The sequence below is a fragment of the Carassius gibelio genome, chromosome A1 (assembly GCF_023724105.1).
Source record: "Carassius gibelio isolate Cgi1373 ecotype wild population from Czech Republic chromosome A1, carGib1.2-hapl.c, whole genome shotgun sequence".
NCBI lineage: Eukaryota > Metazoa > Chordata > Actinopteri > Cypriniformes > Cyprinidae > Carassius > Carassius gibelio.
The window spans coordinates 37,667,175-37,694,843 of NC_068371.1; the positions used below are offsets into that span (position 1 = coordinate 37,667,175).

At 36.3% G+C, this 27,669-nt stretch overlaps 2 protein-coding genes and 1 non-coding gene across 5 annotated transcripts in view; all 3 read right to left on the bottom strand.

Moving 5' to 3' along the window:
• Positions 1–8: 8 nt before the first annotated feature.
• On the bottom strand, positions 9–10,093 carry slc44a1a (solute carrier family 44 member 1a). Of its 2 annotated transcripts, XM_052607198.1 has the most exons (17): positions 9,945–10,093; positions 9,749–9,845; positions 8,353–8,439; positions 7,862–8,004; positions 7,618–7,754; positions 7,448–7,541; positions 6,801–6,970; positions 5,830–5,919; positions 5,580–5,719; positions 5,314–5,500; positions 4,154–4,322; positions 3,915–4,071; positions 2,728–2,811; positions 2,517–2,654; positions 1,599–1,835; positions 1,410–1,487; positions 9–936 (listed from the first exon to the last, which is right to left on the bottom strand). In XM_052607198.1, exons 2-17 carry the CDS (start codon positions 9,770–9,772, stop codon positions 916–918), a joined length of 1,956 nt encoding a protein of 651 aa, XP_052463158.1. In that variant the 5' UTR covers positions 9,773–9,845; positions 9,945–10,093; the 3' UTR covers positions 9–915. The 2 variants fall into 2 exon arrangements, with proteins under 2 accessions (XP_052463158.1, XP_052463157.1); XM_052607197.1 differs by having other exon boundaries at positions 9,749–10,091.
• Positions 10,094–10,746: 653 nt separating this feature from the next.
• Positions 10,747–10,818, bottom strand: trnaa-ugc (transfer RNA alanine (anticodon UGC)). The gene has a single exon. It is a non-coding gene; the product is annotated as a tRNA-Ala (tRNA).
• A 373-nt stretch (positions 10,819–11,191) lies between these two features.
• abca1a (ATP-binding cassette, sub-family A (ABC1), member 1A) overlaps positions 11,192–27,669 on the bottom strand; it is a 32,801-nt gene continuing 16,323 nt past the window's right edge. The window contains exons 15-50 of one of the 2 annotated variants that reach the window (XM_052607195.1): positions 26,649–26,871; positions 26,347–26,568; positions 25,494–25,698; positions 25,308–25,421; positions 24,474–24,645; positions 24,258–24,389; positions 24,035–24,174; positions 23,518–23,655; positions 23,205–23,437; positions 23,019–23,091; positions 21,943–22,145; positions 21,803–21,851; positions 21,611–21,724; positions 20,590–20,738; positions 20,380–20,504; positions 20,197–20,295; positions 19,357–19,546; positions 19,145–19,239; positions 19,006–19,038; positions 18,803–18,908; positions 18,634–18,708; positions 18,003–18,172; positions 17,737–17,914; positions 17,536–17,651; positions 16,804–16,948; positions 16,579–16,702; positions 16,147–16,276; positions 15,927–16,047; positions 15,533–15,595; positions 15,318–15,424; positions 15,003–15,144; positions 14,779–14,913; positions 14,279–14,382; positions 14,111–14,203; positions 13,775–14,018; positions 11,192–12,751 (exon numbers count right to left, since the gene is read on the bottom strand). In XM_052607195.1, the coding sequence (XP_052463155.1) occupies positions 12,611–12,751; positions 13,775–14,018; positions 14,111–14,203; positions 14,279–14,382; positions 14,779–14,913; positions 15,003–15,144; positions 15,318–15,424; positions 15,533–15,595; positions 15,927–16,047; positions 16,147–16,276; positions 16,579–16,702; positions 16,804–16,948; positions 17,536–17,651; positions 17,737–17,914; positions 18,003–18,172; positions 18,634–18,708; positions 18,803–18,908; positions 19,006–19,038; positions 19,145–19,239; positions 19,357–19,546; positions 20,197–20,295; positions 20,380–20,504; positions 20,590–20,738; positions 21,611–21,724; positions 21,803–21,851; positions 21,943–22,145; positions 23,019–23,091; positions 23,205–23,437; positions 23,518–23,655; positions 24,035–24,174; positions 24,258–24,389; positions 24,474–24,645; positions 25,308–25,421; positions 25,494–25,698; positions 26,347–26,568; positions 26,649–26,871 (4,903 nt within the window). In that variant the 3' untranslated portion in view covers positions 11,192–12,610. The remainder of the gene's footprint in view (positions 12,752–13,774; positions 14,019–14,110; positions 14,204–14,278; positions 14,383–14,778; positions 14,914–15,002; positions 15,145–15,317; positions 15,425–15,532; positions 15,596–15,926; positions 16,048–16,146; positions 16,277–16,578; positions 16,703–16,803; positions 16,949–17,535; positions 17,652–17,736; positions 17,915–18,002; positions 18,173–18,633; positions 18,709–18,802; positions 18,909–19,005; positions 19,039–19,144; positions 19,240–19,356; positions 19,547–20,196; positions 20,296–20,379; positions 20,505–20,589; positions 20,739–21,610; positions 21,725–21,802; positions 21,852–21,942; positions 22,146–23,018; positions 23,092–23,204; positions 23,438–23,517; positions 23,656–24,034; positions 24,175–24,257; positions 24,390–24,473; positions 24,646–25,307; positions 25,422–25,493; positions 25,699–26,346; positions 26,569–26,648; positions 26,872–27,669) is intronic. The other variant, XM_052607196.1, reaches the window with a different exon arrangement.

Genomic DNA, 27,669 nt, shown 5'->3' on the forward strand with positions numbered 1-27,669 from the left:
CAATAATATTTTGCACGTCTCTTTGGTTTTATTGAATGGAGTGTTTAAAGACTGTTTTCCTTTCACACAAATGTACTTGATTGAAGCTGAAGTGTAATTTCAGCACTAAATGAAATTGCACAAATAACACTTTTCAGACAATTTGTTGATTGCTGGGATACACAGGTCATTACAGTCTTGTTTTTCTCGAAACGAACATATTACAATTCCATCAAGCGTGGTTTGTGATGTATACATTACACACTTCAGCTTATTGGCACGAGGGAAATGACAATCATTATGCTGTCCATTTAGAAGGTTTTGCTGAGGGGATCTAATAACATTGCCCACATAGAAAACCAACGAGAGTTTAAGTCCCTGCAGACAGGAGTGTATTTCACATCTGGTACAGAAGAACATCTTTCAAAATCAAAAGACATAAGATAAAATACAAAATACAAAAAATAAAGTTAGATAACTGAAACAGGATTTGATAACATTGCTTTTTAACCAAAATATCTAAAATACTAAGGCAGCTAGTCGATAGCTTCTGTATAAAATTGACTATGCTAAAAAAACTAATAAAAATGCAGTTTAAAAAAAACTGATATTAAGGCTCCTACAGTCTTATTTTAAATAACCTGAAATGTTCAACCTCTAAAGTCTTTTTTCATGCAAGTCTCAGAAAACCCTACAAGGCTTTTGAAAAAAAAAAAAAAATAGGAGCAGATACATGAGCTTGTGGACATCTAAGCATATTGCCAGCATATTGTGTTGTTATATTTGTGCATGAACTCAGCTCACCGTCCTTGAGCTTTTCCCTGGAGTCTTGATGACAGATGTCTGTCACATTATAATCCCTGAAGAGAAGCTTTTGTGCATCTCAGTAGCTCTTCTTTTGGAGTTTCAGTTGATGTAATACTACGCTACTCTCCATCAAGCCAGTGTACCTCCAGTCTGAAATGTAATATTGATATGAGTAAATAAACAAACATTTGATCCCGTCCTTGTTTTTCTGGAATTTCCAATTCCCAAAAGTCTAATAGAGTTAGTTCCTCCAAAAATGACAATTCTGTTAATTTCTTTCTTCTGCCGAATATAAATGAAGATATTTTAAAAGAATGTTGGTAACCAAACAGTTGACGGTAGCCATTGACTTCCATAGTATGTATAAAAAAAAATACTATGGAAGTCAATGGCTGCCGTCAACTCTTTGGTTACCAGAATTCCTCAGAATATCTTCTATTGTGCTCAACAGCTGTAAGAAACACATGTAGGTTTGGGACACAACATGAGGCGGAGTAAATAATTTTCATTTTTGGGTGAACTATCCCTTTAAGATGAGCATACAACTTGATTGGGATGCAGCATTAAAAATTAGTTTTTAATGGGGGAAAATAATTTTTTTTATTTATTTTTTTTTTACTTACCATAGATTTCATTTCCTGTCTCTCTCCTTCGGTTTTGCTGTACCGCTCTGTCGCTTTCCTGGTATTTTCTACAAACTCCTACATGAACGATTGCAGAGACACCCAAAAACATTTAATGTGCTGAACACCAAAACAAGACTAATATAAGGGAGCTTGAGGTCAGAGAATGTGAATGGGAAAACCTCTCACCATGAGGGCCTTGTCCATGTAGTACTCTCTGCCCGGGCTGCCGTCGTTGTACTTGGTGTCGATGGCGAAGCAGAGGAAGAGGACGTCTACTACGATCTCAAAGATGGAGAGGAAGCAGTGGGCCACCAGGAAGGAGAAGACGCACACGATGATGAGCGGCAGCACCCAGACGGTGTATTCACGCTGATAGTTTAACGCAAGGACGCCCGCAAACGCCGTACATGACACGATCAACACCTGCAGACACGAGAAACACCTGTTAGACAACTTTAGCATCACAAAATATGAATTATTATACCATTTTGAAAGATTTCTACTGTAAACTTGATTTTGTTTTAAATTTTGTAGTGTGTTTTTATAGTCTATATAATTTTTAATTTGTGTTTTAGACATTTTGGTACATAAAATTTTTTTAAATGCTCCCTTGCAACTAGCAGAAATAAAATTATTTTTATTTTATTTTAGGTAATTTTTTGTTTTGTATTTTTTGGTTTTGGTTAACAAAAATAACTAATATAGCTTAAGTTATATAACATACATTTGTGCTATAGACATAAACGATGCTTCAGATTTAAATTTTGATTAATAATAATAATAATAATAATAATAATTAGATTTAAAAACAGCTTGAAATATAAAAACCTAGAAATAAAGTAAAAGATTAGACTTGTTGCATTGCCAATTAACTGCAATAAATTATAAAGTTGAAGTATTAAAATTACTAAAAGGCTACATAGAAATATATTTAAAAACTAATAAAAAAAAGAATTAATAAATGAATGAATAAAACACAAATTACTATGAAAATTAAAAAATAAAAGCTAAATAAAAAGCATTAATTACTATAAACAGTATAGAAATATCACTAAATGAATTCTCAACAATATAAAGGGTAGTTGCAAATCTGTGAATAAATACCTTTCCTAAAAACAGCACAAAGTCCCCGACACTGTTGATAGCTGCCACACGGAGAGCGTTTTCTGCGAGGATGAAGAAAGCATCTCGTGCAGACGTGCAGAAGTTGGTGCTGTTAATGGCCGTTGCCGTATATGCGTTCTGAAAAAAAGACACATGATTAATGCATCGAATTAAAATAAATTCATATATTTGTGCCATATAAATGACTCACCATGTTCAGGTAAGCAAGGCACTTTTCTAGACACCACAGACAGCAGATACACGCCTTCAGCATGCAGCGTGCACAGGAGTTTTCCTACAGCAACAAAACAGGGCTCAATTTTAAAAGTCTACACTGCCGTTTAAAGGAGCATTACACTATTTTTGAAAATAGGTTAATTTTTTAACTCCACTAGAGGTAAACAGTTGAGTTTTACCACTTAGCTTAGCGTAGATCATTGAATCGGATTAGACCGTTAGCATCTCGCTCAAAAATGACCAAAGAGTTTCAATATTTTTACTATTTAAAACAGGACTCTTCTGTAGTTACATCATATACTAAGACCAACGGAAAATGAAAAGTTGTGATTTTCTAGGCTGATATGGCTAGGAACTATACTCTCATTCCCGCATAAAAATCAAGGAACTTTACTGTCGTACCACGGGTGATATTACACAGCGCCTGAAAATAGTCCCCAGCAACTCTGCAACATTTACATTTATGCATTTAGCAGACACTTTTATCCAAAGTGACTTACAGTGCATTCAGGCTAAAAATTTTTTACCTAATGTGTTCCGTGGGAATCGAACCCACAACCTTTTTCACTGCTAACACAATGCTCTACCACTGAGCCACAGGAGCACTTTTACTACTGTATTTTTCGGACTATAAGTCGCACCAGAGTATAAGTCGCATCAGTCCAAAAATACGTCATGATGGGGAAAAAAAACATATATAAGTCGCACTGGACTATAAGTCGCATTTATTTAGAACCAAGAACCAGAGGAGAAAACATTACCATCTACAGCCGAGAGAGGGCGCACTATGCCTTCTTCAGTGTAGGCTACAGGAGCAGTGAGCAGCATAGAGCGCCCTCTTGCGGCTGGAGACGGTAATGTTTCCTCTTGGTTCATTTGTCTAAGTTCATTTCTCTTGGTTCATGTTAAATTAATTTTGATAAATAGGTCGCACCTGACTATAAGTCGCAGGACCAGACAGACTATGAAAAAAAGAGTGACTTTAGTCTGGAAAATACGGAACACAAACTAGCCTGTTATCAAAAATAGTGGAGTGTTTCTTTAAAAGTTTCAGCTCTTTAATTCACCAAAGGATGCATTCAATTGATCAAAAGCTAAATTGAAGTTACTTTTTGAAATAATAATCTGTTCAGAGATGAAGACCAGCTGACAGTGACTGACCTTTCCTTTGAGCTGACTGTGGATGTAGGTGAGGATGAGGCGGGGGATCTCCACTAGAGTGATGATGAAGGCTCCTTTCACCACGGTCCCCAGATGATAGCGCATCAGACGCAGCACAGACGACACGATGGGCGTGAAGGGCATCTGAGACTTATCTCTACAACAGACAAAGAAAAGGAGGAAAACTCACAACTGTGGTCCTTTATAGACAGATAACTATTTCCTAGATGACCTCTGACCTGGTGAAGTAGTATGTGACGACAGCCCCAGCTACAGTCATCTGCTGACAGGCGAGGATGAACTCACTGATCCAGATGAGGCCGACGGCGTGGTACCACACCATGTACTGCAGCGGCCCGTCCATCCTGAACTCCAGCAGACCCGTCTGGTTATTCTGCACTGGACTTCCTGTGAGGAGACACTGATCTCTCAAACACTGAAACATCTGATTAAGCCTAGGAAATCTATTGAATATTGATGATTTATGACAATATTCCTTATAAAAATAAGCAAATTATGAATACAGTAATCATTTTTATGTGTGTGAGAGAAAGAGAAAGATGTTTTAATAGCGTTTTAGATATAAACTTCCGCAAAATCCCATTAGGAGTTTGATTAATTTGTCTGTACCGATAAATGAATTTTTGTAGATTAATAAGTACATTATAAAACCAAAATGTTTTATATATATATATATATATATATATATATATATATATATTATTATTTTTTTTTTACATGTTAGTAAACTATAAAAAGTATATATAATAAATATTACATTTTTATATGATAAATCTTTACATCTTTATAATTGTTTTTTAAATAAAACATGAAATAAGTTATTAATAAATGTAATTAACATTATTTTTTTATATATAAATACAGTTACCATAGATCTAATACTATATAAAATGATTATACAACTGTACTATATAAACATGTAATATATATTATATATTATAATATATATATATATATATATATATATATATATATATATATATACACACACATACAAACACATATATAAAAAACAAAGATATATTATAGAAATATATTAAAATAGTACAATAAATAATACATTTATTATTTATTTATACATTTATAATAACATTTTTATATATGTACCAATATTTAAATATGTACCAATGTTATAATACTCTGTAATAAACAATATTCAATAATTAAAATAATTGAATTGTGATGCAAACAAACTACCATTTAATTGGAAAAGGCTCAAATATCACTGACAACATTTTTTTTAAGTTGTGTCCTTTTAAATGTGCTTTACTGGAGCAAATACATAATAACTGAGATATGAAGCTTTAAGGTCCAATCCTGTGATTAACTCGCAGAAATGCGTCCCACCCCAGACCTTCATTGGTTTGCTCTGACAGACCTGCGGACCCGAGGAAGAGGAGCACGGTGATCCAGTAAACCCAGAAGAGCATGAGCGTGAGGAAGGTCCAGAAGGGCTGCAGGACCAGCAGAGGCAGATGGGTGAAGACTTTACCAGCCACATGAAACAGAGCGATGGTGAGCGCCACACGCTTCCTCATGAAGAACATCAGCAGCAGCAGGATCACCTGAGGAGCGCCGGAACTCAGGATTACATATCTGTATAATAAAAATACTTCATATAGTAGTATTCAAAACCAAACATACGGTGAAAACAGTGGCAGCGATGGCGTAGATGAGCAGGGCTTTCTGGTTGTCTTTGGCCACCTCCAGTTCCAGAGCCGGCAGACTGGCGTTCACAGATTTACTGTGATCCACATACAGCCACCACAAGATCCCCGTCCCACCTGCCACAAACACAAACACAGCCTCACATCACGGCTCTTTATGACTCTCAGCTGGTGACAGTGCCTGCTTGTCCTTTCCTTTATCTCTATGGAATATAGCAAGGTCTCACCGATGGACCCGACCACCACGACAGCTGTGAGGATCCAGACCAGAACCACGGAGATGTAGCGGATCACAGCCATCAGGATCAGAGACAGAACTGCAGCACAGAGCACAGACAGAACGCTTCAGAACAGAAAAACTTCTGCCAATCGGTCAGAACAGTTAACTTAAACCCCAAACCATATCATTTTAATACATTTTTTAATTAATCCAGCTATTAATTAATAATATCTATAGACAATTAATTAAAAAAAGAAAACAAAATTACTACATTTTAAATGAAACAAAATAAAATGAAAACTTTATCTTGTAATGAATGAAAACTATTCAGACATATTTAGTAAAAACTAAAACTAATAAAATTATGAATTTTTTTTTTTTACAGGTACTAAATAAGACTGAGATATTAAATATTAAAAGCTACATATTCATGTTTAATAACAAAATATATATATATTTTTTAAATGTTAAATCTAACTCAAATTCAAATAAAATAAAACGACAAGTGAAGTCAAATAAATCTAATTTGAGCAAGTTTCCACTGAAACACTTCACACTTTCATTTTGTTTGAATTGATTTACTAAATTAACTAAAAATTACATATATATATATATATATATATATATATATATATATATATATAATTTTTTTTCTGACATTTTTAAGCACTTTGGTCAACCATGGCTGTTTTTAAATGTGCTATATACTGAACTGAATTGAACTGATATTATAAATATTAAAAACTATATAGTCATGATTAATAAAAATCAAAAACTAAACAACATACAAAAATACTAAAACTAACTCAAATTAAAATGAAATAAAATAAACAGCAGGTGAAATAAATTTATTTCAGCTAGTTGGCCGGGAAACATTTGTAACATTTTCATTTAGTTTAACATGACGTGATAAAATAACCCAAACTGAAATAATTTAATATAAAAAACCCCCAAAAAAAACCAAACAATTGAGCTGACCGAGAGCGAGCAGACACAGGCTCATGATGATCTCTTTGGATGTCATCACTCCAGCGATGACTCGGTGCACCACGCTGTTGTCACTGACGAAAGTGATGAAGGCCTCGGCAAACTTGGCGTAGCAGGAAATGTCAACGGGAATACAGCGGTGAAACACTGGCAAAGACGCACTGCACGCAACAAATGACAAATGGAAATTGATCAAACCTACAATTAAAATATCTACCTAATGTTTTCTGTGTTTAATACTCTTTGCTGTGTTGACACACTTTCTTCAGAAAAAGGAAACTTGGGTGGAAATATTGAGGGGTCTATTCTTGTTTTTAATTTCCAATAGTTATATTTTAGCAATGAATCATCATGAATGCTCTGCATTTATTTCATCCAATTACACACACACACACACACACAAGTCGTGTTTTAATTGTTAGAGAAATTCATAAATATATGAATACCATTTCACCGTTTACACAAATCTGAAGCAGCGCAGCTGTTTTTAACATTGATACTTTGATTATTTTAAATTGTAACAACATTCTTTTGTAAAGTAGCACATATCTGCATTAGTTTAGTCAGGTTTTAGGATAAAAATAACTTTGAAGCTAACACACATGGACTACAAGCAACAAAACTTTTTACGTTTTTACCTTGGATGGACAGGAAGTGTAGGACATTTTGTTGTTTGATTAGGGTGAGATGAATACATGCTTGGCTGAACGTCATAGGAGCACAGATCAGATCCTAGAGACAACAATACAGAAAAACAACACCCCATAACGTCAGGACATTCAGCTGTACACCACAGCACGGAGCTCACCGTTAGCTGTCGAGAACTGTGTGAGATCCTCATAAGTCTTCAGCTCGGCGTCCGGACACTTTGAGACGCACAGAGCCACAGACTTCATCTTTCTTCTCAGTATGTCGATGTTACAGGGGTCCAGGAAAAACACATACCTGGGACAGAGCCATTGAAGAATCGGTCACTCAACACCTGTAAAATCTTCCTGAATCACTCCTCGATCTAAAGATCTGCAAAGGAAAGAGCTCATGTTCTCACACACTTTCTGGACGTGTGGTCGCGGCCGCTGAGATCTATTCCTGGGATTTTGGCATTCCTCTGACCGCAGGTGTTCCCGTAGCTGTCGTACCCTGATATGAGTCTGGAGGCGGCCCCTGACGCTATGGCGAAGCCACAGATGCAGAGCTGCCATAGAAAGAAGATGATGGTCAGGACACGGTAGACAGCAGCAGATATTATTAATAGGCAATATTTGTCCCCTGGAACTGATTTCAGCTGCATTGTTTACCTAAATGAGACGGCATTTTTACCATATAAAAACAGACAGCATGAAGGAAATTAAATACACTTGATTTAAACACTTATAACTATAATAACAAAATAACAACAGACAATGATAACAATATTGTTTATACTAGTAATAAATATTATTCATTCTTAATGTTTTTGAATTGGTAATTGTGTCCAAGTTGCTTTTTTTTAAATATGTGAATCAAATTTCTTTATATTAATTTCACATGTCTGTTTTCCTACCATGCCCACATTGAAGAGGATGAACAGGAGCAGCCATGGGATATCTGTGCACTTCCTCTGCTCTAAGGGTTTCCACTCGCGGCTCTTCTGTAACGGGGAAGTCGACACACACAAACTCTCTTTCAACTTTTAAAAAAAACATTGCTAAATAAATAAACTACATGCAGAAATAATTACTGTATATTAATGTTACATCACATAACTAAACAACAAAAATGTAATTGAAATAATGAAAACCTACAAAAAGACACAGAGACTAACAGTGTCATTTAAGTATTTTTTGTATATTATGTTAGTATTTTTAATTGACCTACACATACACACACACACACACACACATATACATATATATATATATATATATATATATATCTGTCATGAAACTCTAGACAGCACAGGCTGATGGGTCCTTAATGTAACTGAAGACATTATTAGCATTATATGACCTGTCACAGGCTGATTGGTTCATGTTGCACGCACACACAGCCAATGAGCTTGCGCCTTACATTTAAATGGCTGATTAGCATTCGCTTGAGCATTGCAGTGCGCTTTAGAGTTCCCCTGAAACCCTCCACCTTCCCCAGCTCCACCTGTATAGATCTAAAACAGGTTATTTTATATGCTATTTGTGCAGAAAAAAAAATACTCACAGCACCATACCAACTTATGTATTGGCAGTAGAAAATAGGCTTGAAAAAAATCCAGGAATTTTGAAGACTGGACATTTTCCATGAGGGTTAATGGGAATGAATGGGAAAAAAAATTGGAAATTTGCAAAATCACGCACACATTTCTTTATTTCTATTGTAACCTGTTTAGTACTCATTCAACTTATTTTATTCAGTTCGTTGCAAAGGTAACATTTTATTTACTTATATAGATGTTCTAAAGTTTTCCACCGAATATTTATATATTTTATTTCAGCTTTATTTTAATTCACAATAAATATTTTGATAGTTTAAAATAACAATAACAACACTGGTGACCAGTTGCCCTTTCCAAAATTAAAAGCTTCTCTTTTTATCCTAAAATGTGATTCTTGAGAAAGGTTGCACAGAGCACGAATAAAACACCGAAATGAATGGGACTTTCTGAACCCACCTGACTCGTTCTCAGGGAAACCCGGACATGAGCTTTACACTGCTCACAAACAAAGCTCTGCATTGATTCATCATTGTTTGGATGTAATAAAGGCGATTCGCTCAATAGCTCCCGTTACACAGACCTTCCGTTTTATTAATATACAAGACCCTTGCCTTGCTTGCATATGAGTGACTGTGATATGATTGTTTGCGCACATAACTTCATGCAGCGCATGTAAGGTTAGGTGTTCGAGTCAAGTTCCCAGATGTCAGTCAGCATGCATTCACACGGTGTTTGTTGTGTGATTTCTTACCTGTGTGCTACCGCAGCATCCCATAATTCCTGAGCTGATGACAATCACAAACACACATACAGTGCTCAATCAGGCAGTCGGCAGCAATCTCAGAAGACTAGAATGTAAAAGTTGCAAATTGGTAATAAATAAGTAAAAATGCGTTTAGCAACAAAGACACGTCCGCTATGGAATCGCGCATGAATACACAACTCACTCGCTGTTGTTAGTAAATGGATTAGGATGGTGTTTTTTCAGGATCTGACGTGCTGTAATTCTCCCTCGAGGATTCCGTGACAAGGTGAGGGCGGAGCTGAGCTTCTATGCTTTCCTGTCCTCCTCCTGTCACACTAGAAAATATTAAACCAGTGTCACACATTTCAAACTCCAGTTCTGTCGGTGTTACATTTTCGCGAGCTACTCGAGTCTGACCTTCCACAACTGAAGATAGATCAAGATTAGGACACGTTTCACGTATGTTATGCTTTATGTCATTGAACGAGTCTTAAATGCTTTTTTTGTACAGATTCTTTTGTAATGATTCGATGATTCAAGGAATCAGATAGTAATCTTATTTTTTCTCTAGTATTCAGTAAGTGTTAACTGCGATAGACGTTATTGTTTAGGAGAAAACTACAATTTATGACAATGTGTTGTTAATGTCAATAGGAATAATTGTTAAATATAATATGTATTGAATAACTTAACATTACAAATCGGAAATTACGTTTTTGACAAAATGTTACAATAATCGATCGTGATCTATGAGAACCTTATCGGCAACAGTGGTTAATAAAATAAAACAGTAAACGTATATGTAAATACCGCAGAGGATACTGCAAACACTTACCTGGAAAGAATCTGTGAAGATGTTCATTCAAACGAACCGTTTGAACGAACCGAATCGTAAAATCATAAGGTAGTGTTAGCTGAAGCTACAGATTATTTTGTAAAAATCCATTATTTTCCTTCGTAGTAAGAATTCACAAAAAGTTTGCCCGACACACCAAAAACAAATGTGGAGATGCCGGGGATTGAACCCGGGGCCTCATACATGCAAAGCATGCGCTCTACCACTGAGCTACATCCCCATTGATTCCATAGGCAGGAAAAAGCGCTCATGAACATTCACTTGCATAACGCGATTGACGTTGTAACATGACATATCATTCTATATATTCTATCTAATGTCGCTTATAGGGTAACATTAAATATGTTAACATTAAACCATTTTTTTTATAACGACCCCCCCCCCAAAAAAAGTTTTGTTTACGTAGAAAAAAAATATTCATGTTTTTGCATGTTTCTAAACACGCCATCTAACGTTCAATATGCAAGTACATCACCAGTAAATTTGTCCTTTTTTTTACTATTATTTATTTACTGCAATTCTTTTTTTTCTGTTACTCACAGTTGACAAAATTACACACAGTACCTGAATAGAACAGAAAAAGGGCACGAGAGTGACTGAAATAGATTTTTAATATTTCAAATGTAAACACATACATTGTAACAGAAAATAATGGCCACGATGGGACATCTAAAATGATCTATAAAGCTTTTGTTAAACACAAAATGTCCTGTTTGTGAATTGTGAATGTCAAGTCCAGTTTAACATTATAAAGTGCTTCAGTTTTGGACCAAAGACAATACTTGTTTTTTCTTCTTCTTCTTACATGTCATTCAGATGTGCAGCAAGGATTGTTGCTTAATTTTTAAAAGGGGGTGTCTGACTAAAAAGCACCTTGTGATAAAAAATTAACTCAATCGGTAGCACCTCGTTGTTTTTGGTCACTTTACACTGTAGGCGAAGAACAACGGTGCCTTTGTTTGAGATCATAAAAGTGGTATAATAAACTAAACAGGCATTTAGTATAAGGAGGCACATCTTGAGATATGACCTCCTGTACCAGAGACCTGCATGTCATAGGAAAAAACTGTAGCTGTCATCTCTCAAGGCCTTACTGTACGATGAAAGTCTTTTCAAATTGCACAGTGTAGACAACAACAACAACAACAACAACAACCAAATGTAACATTTAGTAGCCCGCTGAGAGCCACTATCATAAAACCCAACAATGATTTAAAACCACTTGATCTGGTTTGGCACGGAAATGATTTGTTTCTGTACAGTTTCACACAATATGAACTCGCCCACCAACCAACATCTGCTGAAACCCACGCAGAAATACTTCAGGATAACAAAGCTAGAACATGCTTGAGCTTACAATGGCGTCCTAAACATGGCATCCATGTAAAGCATGCAATTAACTTCTAAAGTCATCCGCTCCGTCTTCACAGTAGCTGTAAATATCACTGAAGCTTTGATAACGGTGTGTGCTCCACGCTTTGTGTCCATTAGCGGAGTGTTGTTTCAAGGCACATCACTTTCAAACACTTGACAATAACAACTGTGAAACATTGCACGTCATTGCATCAAAATATCATTTGAGTATAGTTTAAAATGCATATCTAAAAAAGTAAAGTAGCTGCTGAAATGCAAAGTTTGAAGCCTGTGCTAAACGAGGAGATGAACTTTGGCCCTGAATTCGACATCTCATTGGCAGTATCTGAATGATATGTTCGCAGACGTCTTGTCAATCAAACATTCACTGCTAGTCGAGCGAACAGCTTCAAGTTTCCTCGCGTTCACCGCGACGGAGCGACAAGCACCAGGCTCGGCCTCGCTGTCATCGGTGTTTGTTTTCTTTCTTTTTTGCATTGATTTGCATTGTTTGTTTCAGTAGTGTGTTTCAGGTCCAGCACCCTCTTATGGGCACAAAGACACACAGCTGAAAAATTTAACAAAAAACTAAAGAGTAGTACAAAAAAATGCCATATTAGTCCCATGAAGGTGGATTGTTGTATCCATTGATTGGCGGATCACACCACCGTCTCTTTGGCCTTCTCGTCTACGAGGAAGGCGTTCAGGTGAGAAATGTCCACAACGGCATCGTTTTTATTAATGGCAATGTCTTTTAAGTGGTCCTCGTCACTTTGGTCCTTGGCAAAATTGAAAAATACCTGAAATGAACAGACGAACAAATGTAAGACTCAACCAATGGAATTTACATAGTTTTGAAATCTTATTTCTAATTTTGCATTTTTGTTTGCCCTTTTCAAGCAAAATTCCAGTTGTTGTTTTTGTTCTTTCTTCCATTTGTTTTAGTTTTTTAATTTAGACAAACACTTAAAAGTTGGGAGTCAGTAAGATTTTTGTCTTTTATGCTCACCAAGCATTTTATGAGTATATTTGATCAAAAATACAATAAAAACAGTAATATCTAGAATACAATGCAATTTACAATTTTATTTTATTGTAGACTTTTGCTTATTTTTGTTGTTGCTTCATTTAATGTTTGCTTATTATAACAGCAATATTATTAAACATCACAATATTATTAAATGTTGCTTATTGTTGCTTATTATAAGAGTAATATAATGAAATATTGAAATATTATTATAATTTAAAATAACTGAAATTTATAACAGCTGTTTTTTTCCTCATGTAATTTTTTGATGATTTATTTTCTATTTATTATAACAGTAATATAAAAAAATATTGAAATATTATTACAATTTAAAATAACTTGTAACTTGTTTTCTATTTTAATATATTTTTAAGTGCTATTTATTCCTGCGAATCAAAGCTGAATTTCCAGCTCCAGTCTTCAGTGTCACAAGACTCTTCAGAAATCATTTCTGATTATTATCAATGTTGAAAACAGCGTTGCTTCATATTTCTGTGTAAACCACGATACTTGCTTTATTCAGAATTTTTTTTATGAATAGAAAGTTCTAAAGAGCAGCATCTATTTGAAATAGAAAACTTTTTTTAACATTATAGTTGTCTTTACAGGCACTTTTGATCAATTTAATGTGTGCTTGGGGGGAAAAAAAGTTTCGATTTCATAAAAAAAAAAAAAAAAAAAAATGCAAAGCAGTGTGCAGCAGATTTTGCAATATTTGTGTGTTTTCTGACTCCAAAAATTACTTTTAGCAAACTGTTGCACTTTTAAATCTGAATGACACTGAATCTGCTCTTACTTGGTCTAAAGTGGTCTGTGAGATGGAGTAGTCCTCGATGTGGAGCTGCTCTTTGTTCTTGGAGAGGATGTTGAAGATGCGGGCGAGGGATGTCAGCGACGAGGGCAGCTGGTACTGCAGCATGTTCCTGTGCTTCTCCTTCAGCGTGCTGCCCGGCAGCTCCTTCTCGATGAACTCCATCACCGGCTCCAGCTGCGGATCGGCCCCCGCCACCCGCAGGATGATGGTGTACCCGTCACCGAACCTGGAACAGCCACAGCAAAAGGGTTCAATGAAACTGATTCAAAAGAGTCGATTCTCTGGAATGATTCCAAATCCTGATGTGTAACCTCTTACTTGTTCTTTAAGTGCTGCACACTGCCCAGACAGCGGAACCTGCCGTTCACCATGATGGCCATACGAGTGCAGAGCGCCTCACACTCCTCCATACTGCAGAAAAACCCAGCAAAGTCATGCAAAGAAGTCAAATTACAAGAATATGCACACTGACTGAGGCTCTCTCACCTGTGTGAGGTCAGGACGACCGAGCGTCCCTCTTTAATGATGCTGAGGATGCAGTTCCACAGGGCCCGCCGGGCTTTGGGGTCCATCCCAGTGGTGGGTTCGTCCTGTAATCACAACAACAGCCAGGTTAACCATCGCCCACAAATTCAGCAGGAAACACAAACAGAGCAGAAAGAGCGTCATCATGTGCCTCCACTCTGACTCATATATATATATATATATATATATATATATATATATATATATATATATATATATATATATATATTTTTTTTTTTTTGCTTTTAATATATATATTTGAGTGGATTTCATTTATTTTGCTTGACTTTGATAACTATGCATAATTGTATAGTTGCATTTGTATTTTATAATGCATTTGCAATTTATTATTTACATGTAGCGTTGTTTTTCCCTGCTCTCCATACCAATCAATACAAACCTGCGATGTAATTTTTGGATTATGATTGATGAAATGATCATAAAGTTAGATGCACACTCACCAAGAACACCACTGGCGGTCCTCCGATGAGTGCCATAGCGGTGGAGAGCTTCCTCATGTTTCCCCCGCTGTAGCTTCCTGCTGCTTTGTCTACGTACTTCATCAGGCCTAGTTTACGAATGCCCCAATCTGCCACCTGCGACCCACAAGCAACCGATCAGATCCCTCGATAACCAGCTGCGACATTAGTAGTCAGACGTTCCCTAAAGGCAGCTAAAAACTGACCTCGCACACTTCCTTCTCTGGGATGCCCCGCAGAATGGCGTAAAACTCCAGATGTTCTCGACCAGTCAGCAGATCACTGATGGCGTCAAACTGCGGACAGTAGCCCATATTCTGATGCACTTCATCGATCTCCGTCAGCACGCTGCAGTAAACAAGCCAAGAGTTTGGTACTGTTATTAAAAGGGTCATGACACACTCATGTTATGTAAGGGCACACAATGTGAGCATTGTTTTTTAGGGTTGCACTAGCATACCAATGACGTATAAGTCACAAAAACTACTGTGTTTAAAGCATTACAGTTTTAATTTGTGTACCTCTTTCCTGCCAAGTAGGCCTCGCCGCTAGTGACAACAGAATCTCCTGTCAGCATTTTGAAGGTGCTTGTCTTTCCAGCTCCGTTCACGCCGAGCAGCCCAAAACACTGACGAAAGAACATGATATTATCAAAACCATAATCAGCATCTGTTTATTCAGATCATATACAAGACCAGGCTAAACTAAACAAATAAAACAAATAAACTGATCTCACCTCTCCCGGTGGGATGCCCACACACAGTCTGTCTACAGCTGGCTTCTGCTTTCGCTTATAAACCTGCAGAATAAGAAATATTATTATATAAATAATTATTATAAAAGAACAACAACACTGAGATATATATATATACACGCACACACACACACACACACACAATTACAAATGTATCTATTAATAAATATGAATTGTGTATATAGTTTATTATTGTTTATGGTTTATTTATTTAACATATACATATCATAAACTGTATGTGTATGGATTCTGCTATAAAATGTATATATATATATATATATATATATATATATATATATATATATATATATATATATATATATATATATATATATATATAGATAGATAGATACAGTAGATATTTTTGACCACAGACCTTGGTGAGCTGTTTGAGCTCCAAGATATCAGTGTGTCCTCCTCCGCTTAAGATCCTCTGTCTCTCTCTGGCCACATCCTCGTCCTCCTCTCCGATCGCTGTCAGCTTAGTGCTGAACGGCCTGGTTTTACCAAAACAGATCATTTATTACATGCATTAAAAACACTTTTTACTCGTATTTAAAAAGGTTTTGCACTGTGAGGCATGAACGTATCATCACCTGGCCTTGATGCAGAAACGGTACTGGATAAGGATGGTGATGCAGAAGAAAATCGCACCCTCTAAGGCCATGGCAAAGAGATTCTTGCCCACCATGTCCCACGCCAGAGGAGAGCGGAATCGGTTCTCACCTGAACAACATTCAGAAACAACAAGTCAGACCCAGAGACCATGCACAACTGATTTATATGGCTGACTTAAAGACATAATGGTTTAACAAGCATAAAAATACACAGAACACTTAAATATGGGTTAAATATTTTTTAAATATATAAATAGTTTTTTTCAATCAGAATTGAATTAGACTGTACATCACTAGGTTTTGGAAACAACCAAGGTCTACCGACTAAATTTTGCTTCATTCGGACCTGAAGTGGAAATTCTAAATGAACATTCTAAATGCAAAAGTTGTATTTGTGAGAATGGTACACACCAAATCTCTCCAGAGCTTCAGCCATAGCTTGGTTCTTCACCATGTCAATGAGTCCTCTGCCCAGACAGAAGTGAGGGAAGATCAGGAACACGTTCTTCAAGATGTCGTTGATGCCACCAATCTCCTGGAAAACAGTGAGGAGAAACAGCCACAGTTCATTTAGGGGTTCTTTTGAGTTAGATTACATTATTTATAATCAAGCACAGCTGAGAAACATGAACTTACGTTGCTTCCGAAAAGCTCCAGGACAAACGTGGATACGCTGCCATTTATTCCAATGAGGATGTTCACGCTGGTCAAAACCACATACGCTGTACTGGGAATCTTAAAGAAGAATGATGCTGGGTACATCAGGGGTGTTATGGACCACCTAGATGGACACAAACAAATGCACATTCATATTAGTGACATATTTTTGGAGATATCATACAAGTAGTCTACCAAAGTCTGCTAAAGATTGGAGTCGGTTCGATTTATTTATGTTTTCATATGAAGTCTACTAAGCTTGGCAAGGCTGCATCAAAAATAGAGTAAAAAAAGTAAATATTGCGAAATAGTGTTACTGCTTAAAAAAACTGTTTTCTATTGTAATATAAATTCAAATGTAATTTATTCCTGTGATGCAAATCTGAATTTTCAGAAAGTGTTACATGATCCTTCTATTATGCTGATTTGCTGCTGAAGAAACATTGATTATTAAAAAATAAATAAATTGGGAAACCATGCTACATTTTTTTCAGGATTTTAATGTTTAGAAAGTTCAAAGGACAATATTTTTGTAACATTATAAATGTATTTTCTGACACTTGTGATCAATCCAATGCAACCTTGCTGAATAAAAGTAATCATTTCTTCAAAGAAATAGAAAGAAAGCTTTGAAAGAAACCTTACTGACACAAACTTTTGAAAAGTAGTACCACATAATAAGAACCACAAGACAGATTTTTTGCCTCTTACCCATAGAGCAACAGCAGGAGGGCGAGAACAGGAAGATTGGTAGAGGACACGTAGGCCTCTTGCTGGAAACAGACGAAGATGATGATGACCAGGGTCGCTGGGACAATGTAGTTGCACTGAAGGAAAAACACGCATTCAGTCAAACAGCATTGGAACAGATACTGACACATTTAGAGTAAGAACATTTGACTTGATCCTCACCATGTCCCACACAAAGTTGGCCAGCCAGTAGAGGAAAGGCTGCACTCCACTGATGAACTGCATGTGTTTGGCTTTATTCACTCTCTCCTGGATGAGGAACACCACAAAGCTGGCCGGGACAAAGGACATGGCGAAGATGACGCAGATGGACACCAGCACGTCGACTGAGGTCGTCATTCTGGGAAGCAGATGGGGTCAAAGGTCAGAGATATCAAGACTGTGTGAGTAAATGTAGTGGAGTATGATCTGCGCTCCGGGTTACTTACAGTGCCACCTGTGAGAGCTGCTCTTTGGTGAGGTTGAGCGGATGGTTGAACGCTTTGATGCCGAATTTGGACCGATCCAGGCCGGGGGGCACATTAGCACGCAGGACGGCATTGTTCATGACATTGAGGAACCCTCCGATACTGTGCCAGCCCTTGTTATTGAACCAGATCTGCAATAGGACACATTCATGTCACTCTTCTTTCTTATTTTATATTAATATTTGTATATTTTTATAAATAGAAAGAGATTTAAAATATATATACTATACATGTTTTTTACATTTTATTATTTATGTAGTTGTAGTCCTTTATTATATATAATGCAAATATAAATTCACATGCATATACAACTTACAGTTACAATTATTTATATAATGGCATCTTAAGTTTAGCTAATTTTTTAAAGGACAATAACTAAATATGTGCATAAAAAGTGTTAACACTGCCAGTAAATCTATTGATGGATTAATTGCTCTAAGATATGTTTACAGAATCAAACACTTGTAAGTCTTGTAAAGTCTTTATTTCACAACTCGTATAAAGCTTTCATCTTGAACTATGACAAACATGACATGCACTGTATGTCTGTATGGTCAGCCAAATACATCCAGTCAGAATGCAGTGTACTCACCTTCACATTGTTCTTGGTATCGAGACCCCGGATAAAAATCGACAGGCTGGCCAGAAAGCGGTCAGCTGCGGTTCCCTGCGGGTTGCAAAATTAAAAACAGGGTTTAAGGCCAGTAAATCTCAAACATTTGACCGGTAAATCAGTCATAAACGTAATGCAGGTGACATACCGCTTGAAGACTGAAGCGTTTACGAATGTGAGAGATGGCATCGGTGATCTCATCACCAGGGGGGAGGGCCTGTGAACTTCTCGCACCCAATGAGAATCCACCATACCTGTAAAACAGCCAATGAGAAAGAGATGTGAAGCCCAGCTCATCCATTGATTATTATTACTTTCTTCATCATAACAGATCTGAACTGATAGGTGTACCTGAATTCGTTGACCCAGAGCTTGTTCTTCAAGCTGAACACACAAAACAACAGAACACACAGTTAAAGTGCTGTCATGAGAATTAAAAAGAAAAAAGGATTAACAAGCAAGCCTTTATTTCTGGATTGGCGTGACTCACCTTTTCCCAATAATCTGTGCATAGGTTTTGACCAAGTAGTCTGAAATGTTTTTGCCTGTCAGATTCTGCAAGGTTTCATTAACGGTGACTTTGATCTTAGGAAAATAAAAAGAGAAGTTCAGTGAACACAATGTCGTGCTGTCGTTGAAACATAATAATGTGATATGAAATAATGTTGTTATAGAAGTACAATATCTGGTGAATATGTTTACCTGAGGCGGTGGCAGACCACCTGCTCCTGGAGGACACTCCGGAAGCATCTTTTTCCTTTCTTCACAACTGCACTCACACACAGGCGATGGGTTTTCCATACTCCAGTTCCCTTTTAGGAATATGTCCTGAACGCTCTCAGGAACCTCTGGAACCATCCACTCTCCATCTTTAATCGCGCATGATTTGCTACTGCTCACACACACGCAAAAATACATTTCAATCTTCCAAATTTTTAACAACTTATTGGATCCTCAAATACATGGAACCCTGTTTCCACCACAAATAAATAAGCAGAATTTTTTGCATAATATATAAAAATTGCGATTGCAAGTTATAGGGTTAGAATTGTGGGATATAAACTTCGAATTGCGAAAGTTTATATCTTGCAACTCTTTTTTTTCTTTTTTCTTGCAATGCTGACTTCTTTTCTCAGAATTGTGAGATATCAATTGCGAGTTTTAAAATCCAATATTTTCTTAAAATTGAGAGTTTATATCTCACAATTCAAAATTTATAACTCACAACTGCAGTTCTGACTTCTCTTTTTTTATCAGAATTGTGTCTTTATATCAAGCGATTCTAATAAATATTTTGAAATTCTGAGATAAAAAGTCATAATCGCAAGTCACAAGTACTTTTTTTTCTCATTCAGTGGCGGAAACAAGCTTCCATAAAAATCTATATCGATAACATCTGTACATAAATAATTGAAATAAAGAACTGGGACTTTTATTACAGAAATTTTCATAGCTGATTTAGTTGCAAATGTTTATTTTTTATTTTTTATTAATATTTAGAATTTACAACAGAGCAATCTGGGAAAAGCTTTGAGGACTTACCCAGTGTTTTGCTCATCTTTGCATTGTTCGCTGTAAGCCGGATTGTCCATCAGAGCTTCGAGTAACTTGTTTGTGTGTCTGTCCTCAGGCGCATCATTGCTGTAGTGAAAAATCAATCATTAGACTCTCAAAGAATCATGGGAATGAAAGCGCAGGCTCAGGTGGGTGGAGGGTAGCGTGTACCTGACGAAGGAGAACTGCTCTCCATACATGCTGGGCTCCAGAGCGAGACTGGGATACTTTCCGAATGGAGGGACAATGAGACTGAACCCCAGTGCGATGCACACGAACACAGCGGGAAGCACAATCTGGAAATGTACATTTTCAAGGACATTACATTTAAGGAACTGCAAACATAGAAATGCTCTGTATAATATAATGCGAAGACCATACCTGAGCAAAGAAACCTTTCCGGGAGCGTCGGGCGTACAGGAAGCGTTTCCAGAGCAGAGCTACAAACTGCTGTCTCTTCAGACTCCAGCCCTTCACCTGGTACGAGCCTTTCCCATCAGCGCCGCCCAGCCAGTCCGTCTCACGAGATTCTGCACATGTTACCAAATATGAGAAACTAGTAATAATGTTTTACATATTTCATGTCTTCCAGTGACCAAGCGCAAGGAATAATAATGCATTTTCATTCATATGACATCATATACAAAATAAATATACATAGTAATAAAACTAATGAGCAAATTAACTGATTTATTTAAACAGACAGTTTGAACTAAATAACAGCATTGAAATACCCCACAAAAATGATCAAAATAACAAAAATAAAATAAAATCGGTAATGTTTTATATATTGATAATACTGATTTGAAAAAATCTAAATACATTTTGGTATTATTTTATTTTAATAGAAAATTTATGTTTATTTTATTTAAATTCTTGTAATTAAAAAAACGTATATATATATATATATATATATATATATATATATATATATATATATATATATAAAAACATGATTTTAAATAAAATAAACATTTACTTTAATAAAATAAAATAATAAAAAAAATATTTTGGTTAATAGCCAAGGCGGTATTTCCGAATATAGTTCTAATTTTTGTGAAAAAAAAAAAAAAAAAAAATATATATATATATATATATATATATATATATATATATATATATAATAAAAAAAAAACTTTTTTAAAGACATTAAAAATTTACTAATAAAAACAAACCAGAAAATGTACCACATCATAAACATTTGATTGAAAATGGAACATAAAAATTAATTAAAATATTTACAAATACTATAACAGAAGATTAAAGATACTAAAATAACACAGACTCAAATAAAAAAATCTGAATGCACTGACATCAAAACTTCAACACATGAGATGATGGTTCAGATTTCAGAATATATCTATAGTAAGTGGGATGGATGAAGGATGGGTAACGTAACTACCTGGATCACCTTCAGAGTCATTGAGGTCAAAGTCGTCTTCAGTGAAAGGCTTCAGGCAGCTCTGATGGTCACCGAAAGCATGTCTGCGGTTCCTGCGTGCGGGTATAATCCCATCTGATGCACGACAAAACCAGAGTAAGACACCACTGCTAAATGTTTACAGGAAACACTGACAGATGTGTTCGGTTTTACCTGATATCTCCACATCAACACCATTGTCCTCTGCCACCTTGAGGAAAATCTGCTCAAAACAATCAGAAGCACAAACCAGTTATATTGACGTTCTAGAACGAAATCAGCTGAATTCAGATGATTTCAATGATATATGTTACCTCCTCCAGGGTTGTGTCAGAGATGCCGTAGCTAGAAATACCGAGGTCAGTGAGGCGGTCGTCGATCTCATGGAAGAGCTCCACAAACGCTCCGTCTTTGGCCGACTCGTAAGGCAGAACGTAAGTGATCTCGTGCCCGAGGTCTTCAACCAGTCTGGCTGTAGGAACGTGCTTGAAAATCACATTGGAGATCAGGGAGACATCTGGAACACGGAAAGAGTCGAGAAAACATTCAAAACGTGTGTATGACTAGAGCTCTGCTCCAAAACAAATGGGCTTGGAATAATATGGAGGTGAGCAAAGAATCATTTTTGGGTGAAGTTTATCTACTAGTTTTAAGTTTATTTATTTTAAACTAGTTTAAAGTTTATTAACTCTACATACATGTCAGTGTTATTTTAGTATTATTTATATATATATATATATATATATATATATATATATATATATATATATATATTTAAATTGGACTTTTTACATTTTTCTTTTTATTTTTAGATTCATTTTCAAATGTACTTTTATCATTTTTAATAGTTTTTTATTTTATTTTAGATTTTTTATTAGTTAATTTAATTAACTTAATTAAATATTTATAATTATTATAATTTATTTAGTTTTAAATACATTTGATTTCTTTTAGTTGGTAATTTTAGTGCTTCAGCTTAATCTCATTTCCGTTAGTTGCCAACATTTCAAACATTTCTAACATTCCTCATCGCATTATTTCTGATATTTATTTTTCCATGTAATATTTGGTCTTAATTTATCTTTATTTCATTTTAGTTTTAGTATTAGTTTTAATTTTAGTAAGCCCAGCGATTCAACTTAAACTTATTTCAGTTAGTTTCCCATGAACATTACTCATTTTTGCTTTCAGTTTAACATTTCGTTTTAATTTATTATTTCACTTTTAATCTTTGTCCAGATTTTATTTATTTGAGTTAATCATTTTAGTGATTCAACTGGTTGGTTAAAGTCTCCACCTAACATCTATACTAATTTTACATTATATTAGTCCAGCTTTATTTTAATTAAGAAAATAGTTCATAGCTAACGATAATAACCCAGCTATCTACCTATGGTGGCGGTTTCGCTTTCATGGTCGCTGCCCAATCCAGCATCAGAACTGCTCTCGGATACACTGTCCTCCTGCAGAGACAATGGAAATTACTAAATATGGCAGCAAGAAAACATAAGACTGAGTCAGTAATATCAATATAGAGATTAGCCATTCCCTTATAGGCACTATTAAACTTTAGTACCTTCTTGAGACTTCCTTTGGAGTAGGAGACGGTGCTGCTGGAGGTGCGGCAGGAGCTGGCCGAGAGATCGAAGTCCTTCTTCACCAGCGTCAGGTAATATCCCGTCCCCAGCTGGGTCTTGAGGAACAGAGAGGAGCCCACACAGCACAGCTTCCCGTGGGAGATGATAGCAATGCGATCGCCCAGGATATCAGCTTCATCCATGTGGTGGGTGGAGAGGATGATGGTGCGTCCTGAAGGTAAAACCATACGGTTTAATAATCGTTTCAGGGAGACCGACGCGACGGTGTGCGCTAAAACAGAGTCTGCTTACCTTGACGATACTTCAGCAGTAGGTCCCAGATTCCCCGGCGAGCGTAAGGATCGACTCCAGCTGTGGGCTCATCCAGGATCACGACCTTTGACCCTCCAACAAATGCCAGCGCTACTGATAACTTCCTCTGCATTCCTCCTGTAAGGATCATAGAGACGGTTTCATTCTAGTCATTTCATACCACAATATAGTTATTTTTGCTGGAAAATCTGCCAAAAAATGGTTCATAGACTACTGTGCAAAAAATAAGGATGCATTAAATTGATCAAGAGTAACAGTAAAGGCATTTGTAATTTAACAAAAATAATTATTTTTGAATTAAATGCAGTTTTTTCAACTTTCTATTCATCAAAGAATCCTGAAGAAATGAACCGCAGAGATATTTATCAGCACAGCTGTTTTCATCTATAATACTCAGAAATGTCTCAGCTTATTAGACTGATTTCTGAAGGATCGTGTGACACTGAAGACTGGAGGAATGTAAACTGTCATTTAAAATTGTAATAATATTTCATACCTGAGAGCTGGCTGGTTCGAGATTTGCGTTTATGAGGCAGGCCGAGGTCCATCACGATCTGCTCCATCTCTGATTTCACCTTCTCCTCAGACAAACCCTTCAGACGTGCGTAAAACCAGATGTGCTCCTCCACGGTGAGCCTAGAGTACACGGACGAGGACATTAGATTCAGAGCATACGCAAAACACTGAGCTTGTGAAATCTGATTCTGGTGGAAGCGTACATGCTAAACAGGACGTTGTGCTGCGGACACATGCCCAGGTTTTGACGAATAGTGTTCAGATTGGTGCGGATATCTTTGCCCTGGATGTAAGCGGTGCCCGAGGTGGGAGGAAACAGGCCAGTGAGGATAGACCTAAGAAAACAAGAAATATTGAGCTTATCTTATTACATTATCACAGTGTTAACATCAGATGTAAAAAGACCTGCGTTGTCTTACATGGTTGTGGTTTTCCCAGCACCGTTGTGCCCCAGGAAGGAGGTGATCTGACCCTCATAAAAACCCAGCGTCAAATCGTCCACCGCTAGTTTGCCGTTGCTGTAAACCTTCACCAGGTTCTCGATGTAAACACCTGGTTCCAGATGGGCTGGTTCTTCTTCAATGCATACAGCTAAAAAAAAAATAATTCAAAGTCTTTACACTGTCCAGAAGCGTAAAAAATAGCTTTTTTAGGAAATTACGTTTTGCATGGTCAATACAGTAAGCTTTAAAGCTGCAGTAGGTAACTTTTGTAAAAATATATTTTGTACATATTTGTTAAACGTGTCATTATGTCCTGACAGTAGAATATGAGACAGATAATCTGTGAAAAAATCAAGCTCCTCTGGCTCCTCCCAGTGCTCCTATTGCCATTTGCAGAAATCCATCGCTCCCGGTAAAAAACAACCAATCAGAGCTGCGGTCCGTAACTTTGTTTGTGTTCAAAATGTGTTCAAAATGTATATAATAAGCGAGTACACCATGAATCCATTTTCCAAACCGTGTTTTTAGCTTGTCCTGAATCACTAGGGTGCACCTATAATAAGTGTTTATATTCGGACTATTTTAGATTGCTTCGGGGGTACCGCGGCGGATTAACCCAGTACCTTTGTGATTCTTCATAGACATAACCAGAGAGAAGTAGTTCCGGCTACGATGTTCTTCCGCAAGACCCAAGCAGTTCTGTTTATTAACCGCTAGAGTGGCAAAAGTTACCTACCGCAGCTTTAATGTAATAAATATATTAAATTATCTAAATGCTCTTTTTTGTTTTGTTTCTTAGACGTTGCATACCTTCAGCATTTTCTTTCTTGTTGGTCGGCATTGATGAAATCCCCCCACATTTCTCTCCGCACCAGTATGACTTGGTGAAAGGGAAATACCAGGGTCGTGGGATGCCATATTGACCTGTGAGAAGTTTTTACACCATGAGAAACTTCCCAAAGCCTTCGCAATTACACCTTTTCAAAAGCCACTTACCTGGAAACACAGCTTCAATGTACCAGGTCATGAGGGCGTACAGTACAGAATCGAAGAGCATGAGCGAGATGGATGTGGTGAGACTGTAGCTGTCCTCCTGCATGGGGCTGGACAGCAGGTTACTCCACTGGATGCCCACTCCCTGCTCCTCGAACAGAGCAAAGTACTCGCAGCCGAAGCCGAACGCCACCGGAGACAAGAGGCTCTGAGGAAAGACAGACAGAGGTGTTCAATACACGATGGGAAACATCCAGAAATAGCATAGGTCAGGGTTGTAAACATGTTAAAATGTAAAAAAAAACATTTTTTAAATAAGATGGAAATAAATAATACAAATAGTAAATAGTAAAAGTAAAACTAAATAGATTAAAATAAATGAATACAAATTTTAATTTAACAAAAAAAGATAAATAAATGCATAAGAAAAGATAAAAAAATGTAAATTAAAATAATGAGATTAAAATAATAAATTATTATTACTTTATGATAAATGAATAGAAATTTGGATAAAATAAAAACAATAGCTAGAAAATAAAACAAATTATTACAATAATAAAAATAAATGTAAATAAATACATTGAATTCAAATAAATATGCAAAAAAGATCAATATAATTTCTTTTTAATTTTGATTTAATAAATCAATCAATAAATAACACACCTACGGTACTACAATTAGTACAAAATATTAATAATCAATCAATTATAAAATTTCACAGTATAAACTGGGTCAGTGCTTCACACAAGGATGAACATATTTGGTGGTAGAATGCATCTAAAAGACTGAAGACCCTGGCTCTTAGTCATTGCAAAAGGCAATGCAATTAACATTTACAGATAACATTCACACTCACCACTACTACTTTGGCGCCAAAGCCGATGTAATCCTGCCAGGCCACGCAAAGCACATAGGGAAGATAGAGGGTGAAGTATATGATGCCCCCGCAGGCCGCGGCGAGGTTAGCGCGGGAGAAGAGCGTGCTGATCAAGAAACACTGCATGATGGTCACCACCGCAAACGAGGCCAGGAACAAGTAGACTACACCAGGATCACTGTACGGCAAGAGATTCCCCATCTGAACAAAAAATGAGAAACAGAACCAGGTTAAATTGTTGTTAGGCTTATATTATAACACCAGTTTGTGGCAATACGTACCTTCAGGATGAGCACCAGCAGGGCGGCGCTGATGAGCAGTGGGATCAGACTACTGATGAACCAGCTCAGCCACAAGGTGCCATTATCCAAACCCATAATCCTCATGGTCTCCTTGAGCCGGGCTTCCTTCTCGTACACCACACCCTTAATGATGATGGCCACCGAGTACATCCAGGCCAGAGTCATGAACAGAGGCATGGAGCGGCTCATTACCCGCAGGAAACTAGGGCAGAGCAGACAGGATGGGTTAGACCTTCAGCATCAAGATAAACAACGGCTCTTTAGCGTGTCTGTTTCAAAATATATCTAGATAAGATACCTAGTTTTGGGCAAAAACAACATCATGTGTAGCTCATAATTTCATAATGCACTGAAATAAGCTCAGTGTAGTTAATAATTAAGCATTTTGCCCAGTATGTGTTTGTATGCTTATTATAACATCACATTCTTAGCTTGGCAACAAGCGAATGCCAAACTGTACTGAAATCAATCAAACAGCACATCAAATTTACTTCAGCTGGTATAAGAAAACTTAGTAGTCAGCGGACTTTAAATGCATTAGACCAGGAGTTTTCAAACTGGGGTCTGTAAGGGATTGCTAGGGACATTTTTAAAGAAAAACAGCACAAAATAATAATAATAATAATAATAATAATAATAATAGTAATAATAAAACTAAATAAAGTAAAAAAAAGATAAATAAATATTTTTAAACTTTAAATTAAAATATAAAATGGACGGACTTGAAATTAAATAAATAAACAAATAAATAACAATTTGAGTAAAATAAATAAATATTATAATAAATGAAAATTAGATTAAAGTAAAATGTATTTTAAAAAAATCTAATTTAAATAAATAAACATAATAAATAAATGCTACAAATTAGACTTAATAAATAAATGAATACATTTTGATTTAAATAAATGCATAATACATCTGACAATACCATTGTGAGCAGGGACAAAAACCCATAATTGAATATAATAGTAAATACATACTTTACAAATAACATTTTAAA